General features: G+C 32.7%; 3 protein-coding genes across 4 annotated transcripts; 2 read left to right on the top strand and 1 right to left on the bottom strand.

Moving 5' to 3' along the window:
• The first annotated feature begins 26 nt into the window (after nucleotides 1-26).
• On the top strand, nucleotides 27-688 carry LOC100805396 (probable histone H2B.3). The gene has a single exon (XM_003521296.5). The coding sequence runs from the start codon at nucleotides 116-118 to the stop codon at nucleotides 530-532; it is 417 nt and encodes a 138-aa protein (XP_003521344.1). The 5' UTR covers nucleotides 27-115; the 3' UTR covers nucleotides 533-688.
• Nucleotides 689-4,382: 3,694 nt separating this feature from the next.
• LOC100804857 (uncharacterized) lies at nucleotides 4,383-8,321 on the top strand. 2 transcript variants are annotated; one of them, XM_014773378.3, is made up of 3 exons: nucleotides 4,383-5,045; nucleotides 6,233-6,589; nucleotides 7,581-8,321. In XM_014773378.3, exons 2-3 carry the CDS (start codon nucleotides 6,239-6,241, stop codon nucleotides 8,001-8,003), a joined length of 774 nt encoding a protein of 257 aa, XP_014628864.1. In that variant the 5' UTR covers nucleotides 4,383-5,045; nucleotides 6,233-6,238; the 3' UTR covers nucleotides 8,004-8,321.
• Nucleotides 8,322-9,721: 1,400 nt separating this feature from the next.
• On the bottom strand, nucleotides 9,722-11,922 carry LOC100804327 (organelle RRM domain-containing protein 2, mitochondrial). The gene is made up of 3 exons (XM_003521294.5): nucleotides 11,653-11,922; nucleotides 10,267-10,335; nucleotides 9,722-10,171 (listed from the first exon to the last, which is right to left on the bottom strand). The coding sequence occupies exons 1-3, from the start codon at nucleotides 11,765-11,767 to the stop codon at nucleotides 9,936-9,938; spliced, it is 420 nt and encodes a 139-aa protein (XP_003521342.1). The 5' UTR covers nucleotides 11,768-11,922; the 3' UTR covers nucleotides 9,722-9,935.
• Nucleotides 11,923-12,259: the final 337 nt, after the last annotated feature.

Here is a 12,259-nt window from a genome sequence, read left to right as displayed (position 1 = left end):
TCTCTCTTCCTATATATACACACACATTCTTCTGTTCCTTCACTCGTTCTATCTAATTCAGTTTTTTTCTCCCATCATAAAAAACCGACCCTCTCCTTTCCCTCTTCACCAACCAATGGCTCCCCCAAAGGCCGAGAAGAAGCCCGCGGAGAAAAAGCCCGCAGAGAAGGCTCCGGCGGAGAAGAAGCCCAAGGCCGAGAAGAAGATATCGAAGGAAGGAGGAAGCGAGAAGAAGAAGAAGAGAACAAAGAAGAGCGTGGAGACCTACAAGATTTACATCTTCAAGGTGCTGAAGCAGGTTCACCCCGACATCGGAATCTCAAGCAAGGCCATGGGGATCATGAACAGTTTCATAAACGACATCTTCGAGAAGCTCGCCCAGGAGTCGTCGCGATTGGCTAGGTATAACAAGAAGCCTACCATTACTTCCAGGGAGATCCAAACGGCGGTGCGTTTGGTCCTCCCTGGGGAGTTGGCCAAACACGCTGTCTCTGAAGGTACCAAGGCCGTCACCAAGTTCACCAGCTCTTGATTCGTTTTGTTTCCTGTGTTTCGATTAGGGTTTTCTGTTGACCCCGATTTGATTCGCATTTTTAAATTAGGGTTTTATTTTCCTTTTTGTTGCTTTTGAGGGTGTAGATGTAAAATTAAAGCTTTATTTTTAAATAATATAAATGCCGTTTTTTAATATGCCTTGTTTTGAATTGTGATCCGATCGAAACGTCTTTTTGCGTCTTCTTTGGTTTTCTGGTTTCTGATTGTGGAAATCGAATTGGCTGTTTGACCCATGATATCCCTTTGAGCTTTTTCCAATAATGACACAATTGCTCATGGTATTGGCCGTGTTCCTCTTGTGTAGTATCTGCTAACAGAAGTGCTTGTTTATTATTTAATTGCCTGTTTATGAATGGTGGAGTTTGGATTTGCGAAATGTATATTCGTGGTGGTTTATCAATTATGTGGAAGTGACAATGTCTGCTCTCAGGAACTTGTATATAGTGTCTGAATTTTCATTATTATTTGTGCATGAAGGATTTTACGTCTACTTGCTCGTGTGTGCAGTGAAAATTATCAATTATAGCTTGACCTGACCATCGTTGGTGCTGGTTCTCTTTGTTTTGGGAGGATCGGGTGGTATGTTAATTTGTCAGGGTTGGTTGACTGTAAAGTTATGAAAATTCCATATGCATTGAGTAGAACACATCCTCTATTCAACCATCTGTGTTTCATAAGAATCCTTCATATTTATGATCTGTGCATAGCTGTGTATACATTTGTTCAAGTATTCTAGTTGGCGTATGATTTTGAATCTCGTTGAGCTTGAGTTAGTGTTTGTTTTGAATTTCGTTGAGCAGGTTATTGTTGCCATGGTTCTGTTATGAAGAGTTGGACTTGAAAAGAATCATGAAATTATAGGGACCAAATGAGTAATTTGATACCATGATTTTTTTCCACCAGTTTATTGTTGGTATGTCAAATGTCTTTTCACTTTTGAGGAATTTGGTTGGTTAATTTGTTTATTTTTAGTTGGGTGGTAGCAGTCTTGAATGCCTTTTATTTTTCCCTGTTTGAAATGTTGGTTCTATCATCTGCATCTTCCCGCGATACCCCTAATTCGGAGGTGTAAATTTCGGTTCATACGACTAAATACTGTAGTATTCTCAGGATCATACAAGGAGAGCTAGCCTGCCTTGGACATTTTTGCTTATACAGCTTGGTACAAGATGCTAGACTCCTTTGTCGCGATTATTTGTGTATGCAGGTGATAGTGTGATATGAAAATAGGATATAAGATGCTCTAAAAAAAGAACAGCATATACTGTATGCGGATAATTACTATAGGATGTCACTCTCCCCTTGGCAGAGGAAAAGATGATGATAAATTGTATGGGATGCCATTCGATTAATAAACTACCGTGAATGTCATGGTTTTTTTTTATCTTATCTAACAAGGCATAACGTAACCTTCGTCTTCCTAACATACAATGACATGATTAATAATTAATAGATAATCTTGTTTATGATATGATTAATAGATAATATTGTTTTTAGGTATGTAGTTAGTGTTTTGATACTTGAATATGTGAATGGGAGAATATCTATGAGAGATGTTAATTCCCTTAAATAGTTTGCAACTTCAACACAGTCTTAATTTCTGGTTGGGGTATACTTGGAGTTGAAAAAAAAAAAAAGCATAACCTGTACAACCTTTGCTTAAAGGGGTGTTTAAAATTTCGGATTAGTTATTTTTTTTTATAACCAAAAAATTTAAGATAAAAAAACAGAATACTTATTTTAAGGTATTATGTTATATCTTTATGAATTATATTTTATGGAATAATATGATAATTACGAGAAAAAGGTTGTGTACCGTAATTTTTTTAAAGCAATCATTCAATTACAATTTTATGTATGGTATAAAATCAGTACATAAATATTAAACTTTGAAATTATTTATGGAATAATATGATAATTACGAGAAAAAAGGTTGTGTATCGTAATTTTTTTAAAAACAATCATTCAATTACAATTTTATGTATGGTATAAAATAAGTACATAAATATTAAACTTTGAAATTATTTATGAATATATTAAAAAATTGTTAGGTTACATTTTAATATTATTAGGAATATCATGTAAAAAATAATATGATAACACATTACTTGGAATCAACAATAACTGATTTTTTTTTAAACTTATAACAAACACGGATATGTAATATTTTCATGTTTTATTTTCAATAATCAACTTTTAATCCGTGACACAAATGCACTCTAAGTTACTAAATATATATTCAAACAAATTTTTTAAAGAACATAACTTTTGATTTTTTTCTGATACTGGAAATATTCAGATTAATCTGACACATGCGGGTCAAAAGTAAGAGAACACACAAAAATGGGTTGAGTTAATTTAGCATTAAATACTTATTTGTTAAATTATATTTTTCAAAGTTTGTTTGAGTTAATTATTTAAATCACAAGGAATAAAGTAACAAAAAAACACAAAGATAAAAAATAATTGTCTTTAGGTGAAACAAACTTTTTATTTATTTGTAGAAAAACATCAATAATCTTTTTAATACAATTTCTAACATTTTTATTATATATATATATATATATATATATATATATATATATATATATATATATATATATATATATATATTTAAAATAGTTACTTTGCGAAATAGATAGGTTACTTGTACATAGTATGTTTACTTTTAGAAAATGAATTAATAATAGAATATGTATGAAAAATCAGTTTAAATGAAGTGTATTGTCAGTATTTTTATTTTGAAACATTAAATTCTTGTTTGATTTCAATTATTAAAATGTTGATAAAGACATCCTTATCCTTAGATCTTAAATGAACACATTTTAGAATTCCACGTCTAATGGACTAAAAATATAAATATAATGCAGTTATTTGACATCGATAAAAGTTGATTGCATGGGATATAATCCATGAAATAGAAAAAGGAGTGAAAAAATCTAGGTAAAACCATTTAGAAAGACTCGCATCTAATTGAATTATACAAAGATCTCTCTAATAGCATGCCCAAAGTTCCTTGCTTAATCAATTGTTTATTTTTAAACATCATTTGTTTTTTTTTTTTATAAATAATCTGTGTTATATTGAATTGTTTAAAATTAAAAATCAATTATTTATATAAACATTGATTACTATGAGTAAAAAAGTTACAACATTTAGGTAAAATATATATAAATTATTTAATTATAATATATATTATAAGAACCAATTAATATAACCCACACCTCCTATTTTCATATCCATATACCGAATATTCTCTTTCCTGTCCGATTCTTGATTCAAATTTGTAAAATAAGTATTTTTTAGTAAAAAATTATATTAAAAATTTGATTTTAGAAAAAATAAATTAATTGTTATATATTTATTTTTAACTACTTATATATTAATAAATTTATTGTAATACATTTGTCTAAAAAATTATTTTAAAAAATTATTAAATTATGTATTAATTTTAAAATAAAATAAATAAAATTTCAATAATTTAATTATATCATATCGGAATGCAGATTGAGAGACTCATCCCCATTTCTTAGATTATACTCGAGATGCTCTCAGCATAAGAAAAGAAGCTTTTGTTTCGCTCCATAATACAGAGTAGCTAAGAACAAGATAGGATGTGAGGTTCCTTTCCGAATTTCAATTAATAATATACTTTGGGCCCATGTATGTTATTGGGCCTCGACGTAAGCAAAATGGGCTGCTATTGATAGCCGTAAGCTGTAAAAAATATCTAGGATCCTCACGATGATTGAAACGTGTACGTTGGAGATTCGGTCTCGTTAACAGAGAGACAATACAACAGGTTCCTTGACCTTCTAGATTCTCTTCCTATATATAAGTCCATTTTTTCTCCTCTATCTGGACAACATCAACCTAATCCAGTTTCGTTATTCGCCCGACACATTTTTTCTCCGATCCCCTATTCCTCTCCATTCTCCGTTGTGTCGATTTTTGTTACTCAAAAGGGAAATTGATTTGATAGATAGACAGATAGATCGTTTCTATGGGTTAAAGTGAAATCCGAATCCGAATCTGAATCTGAATCTGATCCAATCATTTTCATGTTAGGGCGTGCGATCTCCAATCAAGCGCGGTTGTGTTTAGGTTTCATTTTGTTGGGCGTGTGAGTCGTAGGGGGTTTCGAAGAGCATAGAATAATGCCTTCGGTGCCCGTTGATCTCCGTCTAGTTCCTTCTTTGACCGTTTTCCATGGTGGATCCTCTTTTCATCGTCTGAAAAATCTTGAAAAAAGTGATCGGCGTGGTAATCTTAGTTAACACTAGGTCTTTCGTTTTCTTCCACCTTCTCTTTCTTTTCTCGCTCTCTTTTGGTCGTCGTTGTTGTTGGTTCTGCTCTGAGCGAGCTGTGATTAATTCGTCAGCGGATCGGTATCGAGGGTTTGCTATTGTTGTTCTTTCTGTGTTTGGTTGCTATTCTCTGCTCCTGTTTTGATAGTGTTGTAGTTGCAGCTCCAAACGTCGTTTTATAAGGTATATTTTTTTGGTAATCTTGTTCAACTTTCAAGCTTAGGTATCATTTGCTTTCCGACTTATGTTAGTAATGTATGAAGTGATTGATTTTGTGTTTGAACTTAACCAGCTTTGCCTTTGTTATATGTGTAAAACATGTTTCTAGTTGATAACTATGTTTAAATTAGTTTTTGTATTCAAAAGCATGTTTTTGTTATCTGATCAGAGTAATCTGACTCATAGTGTGGTCATTTAGCTAAGAACAATGCGATTATGAGTTGGTTGTATTTAATTTTTGGTAATTAATAATATTTTATTTGTGTACTATGTATTTGGGTAATTTATTTCTGATTTGTGCTACTATCTAAATCACCTCTAATCTACTTGAGCTGACCATCTTTCGGGTACGAACTCTACCTTGTTGGTCCTTTCTCTTTTTATTAAATTTTACTTATAATGGAAAAGGTGAACATTTTATTCGTAGTATTTTGCATCCTCGCAGCACTTTCGTATTATAAGTGGCCTGATTACATGTCTATATAACTTAAATAGATCCAAGCTATAAAATGGGTATCCTTGCCTCCTGTTCCTACTTGAACGGGTTATGTTTTAATAAGAGATGTATTGGCCAAATAGAAGTGAAATGTTTGTTTTGCCAAAATGGAACCTTCGGTTTGGATAGTTTTGCATTTTGATTCTGATTTTTTTTATATTGATAACTTTGTATGCCCTTATATTTACAGTACAATGATTTTTTATATACTGTAATCAAATCTTAGATTGTCATATAGTTGAAAATTAATGACTTTTGTAATAATTATTTTAAAAGTCATATAGTCATATGTAATGATACTTCTAATTGATTGATTGTATAATTTTTTTTTATATTGACATAAAAAATTAAACCCTATTTTCTATATTCTCTAAAACAATATTTTATATTTTTAAACATTTGATAGACACTAATCATGTTGCCATCTTACTAGAGAACATTAGTGGTGGACTATTGACTCTTATATGCTAGTATTTCTTGGCTCATCATCTGTCATCATTTTAAAACTTTTTTTTTTAAATTTTGGTCCACAATGTATTAATAATGAAACATAACTGTGGAATGTTTTAATTTTTAATGCTTATTATGTAGATTAGTGATAATTGTGTTATTTATTCTCATTGATCTGATTGTTGTTTTTTTAGTTGCCTCTTAGTACCTGATGCAATTGATGGACACGTGCTCTAATACCAATGTTGTGCATGACGACAACTTCATAAGTAATCTTGGAAGGACTTTTAGTGAGTCATTACACATTCAAGATGCTCAGAAATCTTTACTTGCTTCTGAGGGGAGTGACATCTATAATGTGAATGAGGAAAAAATATGTAAAGCAATGAAAGATCAAGCGACAAAAGTAAATATGGCGTGCTTGAAAAAATCTGCAACCTTTCCAATTCCTAATACCATGTTGCCTTCAAGCTCGTCTGATAAGGAGGCTGATACTTCAGTCACAGAACCACTCTATGAGCATTCTGCTCATCAAACTTACTCACGCTCTGTATCTCTGCCTGTAAGTTATCTGATTTATATTACTTGGCTGTTAGTAAAGTTTGAAGGTATAGTTTGTAAGCAATGTATGCTTTTGCTCAATGAGAAAATACTGAAATTTTAGAAAGGATTGTTGGACTCGTGTTTCTTTATTCCTGTGTCTTATGTCAACAATTTTCAGTAGAAAATGTTTGCATAAATGCATAACGTAAAAATACAAACAAATCAATGCCCTGTAGGGAGTACAGAAAGGTTTGTTGGTATATTGTAAGCATTTATGCAAATATTTTCTATTTATGTAAAGGGCAATTTGGTTCTTGAGGCTCCCACCTATGTATCACATATGCAGTAACACAGACTTATCCTGGTAAGTGAAGAGCCAATTTTTAAGGATTGAATGTGACCTAGGTCACAAGCAAAGCAGCAACCTTACTGGTGATGGGTTGCACTCAAGTGTTTCTAGTTGTGTATCACATGGAAAATTATATTTTAAGCATTTAACCAATGGTTACAAATACACTTACCCCCCCCCCCCCCCCCCCCCCCTTTTCTCATTTTTTGTTGTATTGGAACAATGGAAATTTTGGAACCAGAGGCATCGGTTTTTCGGTTGCAACTGAAAAGATTAATGTATTCAATGCTGTTAATTACTTTGTTTTGAGAGTATCATGATTTAAGTTATATTTCGGATTCTGTCTTTATGTTTTTGGTTAGGTTTTTGAGTTTCTATTGACAATGGGATAAGTAAATCTTGTAAAGGTTAGTATGTTACAACTTTGTCTCTGTAACATTTCCCTTTCTATTTGGCTCCTCCTGCTAGAAGTGAGGTTTGAAGGGATTAGAAAATTTTCACCTTACTATATATGCATTCAAGACAGGTGATGCTTGATAGAATCGTATTCTGTGAAGTATAGTTTTTGGCTCATAAATATGGACTAATATCTATCTTATTCTTAACACGTGCCTATTCTTCATTAATGGCTTCCATTTATTTCTGTATTTTTATACCACAGGCTCCTCTGAAGCTTATACCTGCCATAAAAGGTAGCCGTGAGAAACATGGGGGTTCACAGGTGAAATTGAATGTGAAATGGGCCGCTGATGTGTATGATCCAGTGCCTACATTGTTATCTCACACTGTAAGAAGCAACAAGAAGCAACAGAAATCCAGGAAGAAGAAGCCTGAAAAGAAGAATGGAAAGAAGGGTCAAAAAGGAAATTCATCTCGTGGGGGCAGCAGCAAAGATAAGCAGTTTCGCAAGCTAGGTGGGACTTCTGGTTTGTGCTACAAGTCAATGGATTCTTGTGATAAAGTGCTTGGAGTTGCTACTGAATTAGATGCTCTTGATGTTCGAAGCCAGGATTCGTACTGTGGAACTAGCTTCCTTAAAAAATCAGTTACTGAACTGCACTACTCGGTTGCAGAAGCACTATGAGTGAAATACTCTGAATGTCTTTTCTTATTTCCTTCATCGTACATAAATAAGCTATATTTTGCTGTTGGCTTGTTTGGTGGAAAAAAAAAAAAAGACATGGGATTGTATGGTGAAAGCTATTTGGTAACTCTTTAGAGTACATGCAGTCAAGATTGGCATTTTTATTTGTGATGTGGGACAAGTTTTTTGGTAGATGAGGTCGTGTCTAGCCTTTCCAGTCATTAATTCTAGTGAGGGATCTCTGAAGTGGTGTTCTTTTGTTGATAACCTCTGTATCGTTGGATTTGTGTTTTGATTATATTGTCGTTTGATGATAAATGGTGCTGCTAAAATCTTGACTCACTTGACACCCAAAATAAGGAAATCTTGATCTTACAAAGCTTAATCTGACTCAAATTAATTCTACTCCTATTTGATATGCGTTAAATAAAATTTATTAGTATTAAAAAATAGATTGAATTTGTACACTTGTCTTGTAAATCAGGGGACTTATTCTCGATGATATAGAAAATTAGAGTATCAGAAAAAAAAATTACTGCAAAGAAAATTCGAAAAATCTAAAACAGTTCCTGATTTGTCGTCACTGAATTTAAAATCCGCATTTTATCATTAGTAGGGAAAAATAAATAATTGAATAATACACGTAAAATTTAGATGTTACCGTTATAGTGTTGAAATCGTGATAATTTAACCACGTAAGTGTGTAATGTCAGTTACTACTATTTATTTCGTTATACACCAACATTGTACATTATATCATTGGTAAGATTAAATTGCACGGCAGGAATATTGTGTTATGTAACAATATATTTTTCTAATGTTTGATTTTAAAAAATGATTGAGTAAAAATAGAATACTATTCTTATTTTTTGACTTTTTATTATTCCACACATTTTTTCTCTTTTATATATGTGCTTCATTCTCTAAACCTATCTTACCAAATATTGTACATTGGCCGCCGACGAGGGTCACCTTGATTGCCGGCGAGGACACTTTGGCTGCCAACGAAGACCATATGAACTGTCGTTGTTTTCTTTTTGTTCATTATTTCTTTTTTTTCATTATTGATTTATTCAAATATTCTCATCGTCATCCTTCTCCTTGTTGCTATGTTTTTTTTTTTTGCTAACTCCGCAAAGGCTGCATTGTATTGCCATGCCGTCGCCGCCATCATCGTGATCCTGTGATGGCCTCGTGCTGCCAAACCATGTGTCCGATGGTATCATGGGCCACACCTCCTCCGTGGAGATGCCTCTCCTTTGTTTTGCCATCAAGGTGCTGTTAATGCACCTATAATTTTATAATAAAATTTATATTATTTTATCTAATACATAAGCACATCAAATAAAATACAATATAAAATTATTTATTCTGTATATCAACCACCAACATATAATACAAAAAAATTATCCTATGACTTAACTACTTATCCAATATTATTTTGTTAGTATTGTTTTTTTAGCAAATCAAGCACACCCTTAAATATCCATACTCAAGTAAACAGTCATAATTATATAGTATGTTTTTGTAATGAAAATTAACTTGTTTTTACATCAGACAATCGTGTATCAATGAAAACCCCAAATACTTAATCCACATATATGTGATGGTCTAGATTCCGATGTAAATGTCGACAATCTCTCCATAATGTTTTTAGGTAGAAGAAAAGTTATTAGTTTTAAGATTAGGAAATGTAACAAACCGGAAACATACAGAACTTAGCAATGAAATTCCCTGGCCGATGCAATACCGGGGAAAAGAACTTAGATGAATTTGCATAAATATAATGCCTTATGGCTACAGTTCAATAATCAATTATGACTGACTGATACAAATATTTCTCAACAAATGGCAGTATAATTGGCTGATTTGAATAATAGTCTTTAAAAAATCATCCAAATATCGTGAGCATAGTTGAAGTTTCTTTAGTGATCAACCACACCAGCCAACCGTTTTGTTGACAGTGAAACCTATTTCAGAGGGCTGAGACTGTGATTGCTGAGGAGGTCTAGGCTCTCTTGGTTTGGCAGGATCAACAAATATAACCCATCCATCCAAAAATTTAGCATTCATTCCTTCTCTTGCCCTTTCAGCTTCTTCTATGGTTGTATAAGTTACAAAAGCGAATCCCTTTGATCTTCCAGAGGCTCTATCAGTTATCACCTTAGCTGTATAGTTGAAAACTCAAAATGAATGAAGGTCAAGCACAACATATTTCAAACTAAAAAAAAAGAAGAAAGAAGAAGCAGAAGTTCATTATTACCTTCAACCAGCTGCCCAAAAGAAGAAAATGCTTCCTTAAGGTTTTCATCTTTTGTCAGTCTAGAAAGACCTGTTTGAATGCACAATATTCACATTTACAAATGTTAAATACAGAATCATATATATTACAGTATGCTAGATAAATATATTGGAAACTTTTAACCAGCAAAAAAGGGTTTAAAAAATAATTTACATGCATGCACCAATTATTGTCATACATACACAATTACATATGTTATACACTGATACACCTAGTGATTTCATACAGCAAATGGTGCCAAAAAGGTAGCATATAACTTCATTGAAGTTCATGCCAAATAGACCTGAAAACGGGTCCCTTCAAAGTTCACATAAGTGAACACTAGCCAGAAATAAGAGTGTAACCTTTATAAAGAAATTTTTGTCCCCAGGAATTAGGTAAGGCATTCAAAGAAATCCAATTTGATAACAGCTATAATTTGGTTTTTGCTTAAAGTAGCATTGCCAGGAACATAAATTTAGGGTACAACAAAGTGCAAGATATAATTAAACCAAATTAAATCTGCAGGTTGGATATGAACTAATGGTCTCAATCAATTCTCTCTTCTTCCCTTTATATGTATAAACAATAAACATTTTTTTTTTCAATTTTGACCAATATTTCCAGTTCTATGTTTACAATGTTTTGCCAAGCTAAGATGTCTTCCACAATTTCTAAATTTTTCTGATCTACATTCACGACAAGGTTCACCACTGCTTTTTTGAATAAAAAGTGGAGCCTCATATCACACATATCCAAAGTTTTCTTAGACCCACATATCTGCATCATGTCATTATTAATCCTATTGAGTACCACTGTCCAAATGGGATGACTTGACCTTAGAGGTGATCTTTGAGTTTCAAAGGGGTATTTGTACAAGAAACCTCATTCAACAATTTATGTTTCCAAACCACCTCCCCAAACCAGAGAAGCAAGAGAAAACACTGAAATGCAAAATGTTCAGCAGAAAATGTATTTTTCTTCTCCTTTACTCCCTTCCCTCATGATTAAAAAAAGTCTTTTTGAGGAATCATCTGTGGATGGATTGCAAATTGACAAAACATAACAACTAGGGCAAGTGAAAATTGGAAATTGGATTTCGATGGCAAGTAAATGGATGTTAACATGGGTGTGCCGAATTTGCAATATTGTGTATGGTGGGAAATGAAGGTTTCAAGAAACCCTCGTAGGAAAAAAGGCATTATTAGTGACACAGCAGGCTTATTAACACAACACATCACAACTACATTTATTATATATAAAAAGGAACAGAACAATAAACATCCATAAGTAAATGATTTATTTCATTATGTAAAAGGACAAAAAGAAGATGGACTTTGCGAGACGGTGAATTGGGTAGTGGCTCACCGCTGACGAAAAGTTTGGGGGAAGTGAGAGTTGAGCTGAGACGAATGGAAGCATAGTGGGAATGAACAAGTGGGGTGTGGCGAAGCAGACGCTGAGCTCCATACAAAAAAGCCATTTGATGAAACGATGATAGAATCGAATCTCACCCAACAAAACACAAACCTTGGAAGAGGTTTTGGAGGATCCTTAAAACCCTCTCGTTGTCGTTGCACTCCAAATAGGATCTCTAAACCCCAAAATAAGAGTTCCCTAAACCTAAACTCCAAATATGATCCATAGCACGTGGGTTTATGTTTTTTTTTTTTAAAACATAGTTTCATATGTTTTTAAAACTTAGATAAAAGCAATGTAAAAATGAAAAGTAATTCAACCTATTAACCATTTATTTATTGTAACTAAAAAAGCAAAAAAAAAAAAATCTGTATTAAATAAGAACTTTAAGTTTTTGCAATGTTAAAGATTTTATTTTATTATGTTTTAAAAGAATAAAAACTTTAGTCCCTAAAATGTCTATCAATTATGTTAAAGGGAGGAAACTAAAATTTGTATTTCTATTTAACCAATTGAACTAGAAGAGAATATATTTATCTCTCTCTCTCTCTATATA

Source organism: Glycine max, chromosome 3, assembly GCF_000004515.6.
Source record: "Glycine max cultivar Williams 82 chromosome 3, Glycine_max_v4.0, whole genome shotgun sequence".
NCBI classification, from domain to species: Eukaryota; Viridiplantae; Streptophyta; class Magnoliopsida; order Fabales; family Fabaceae; genus Glycine; species Glycine max.
Note: the sequence above shows the minus strand (reverse complement) of the source record. Positions and strands in the feature narration are given on the sequence as shown.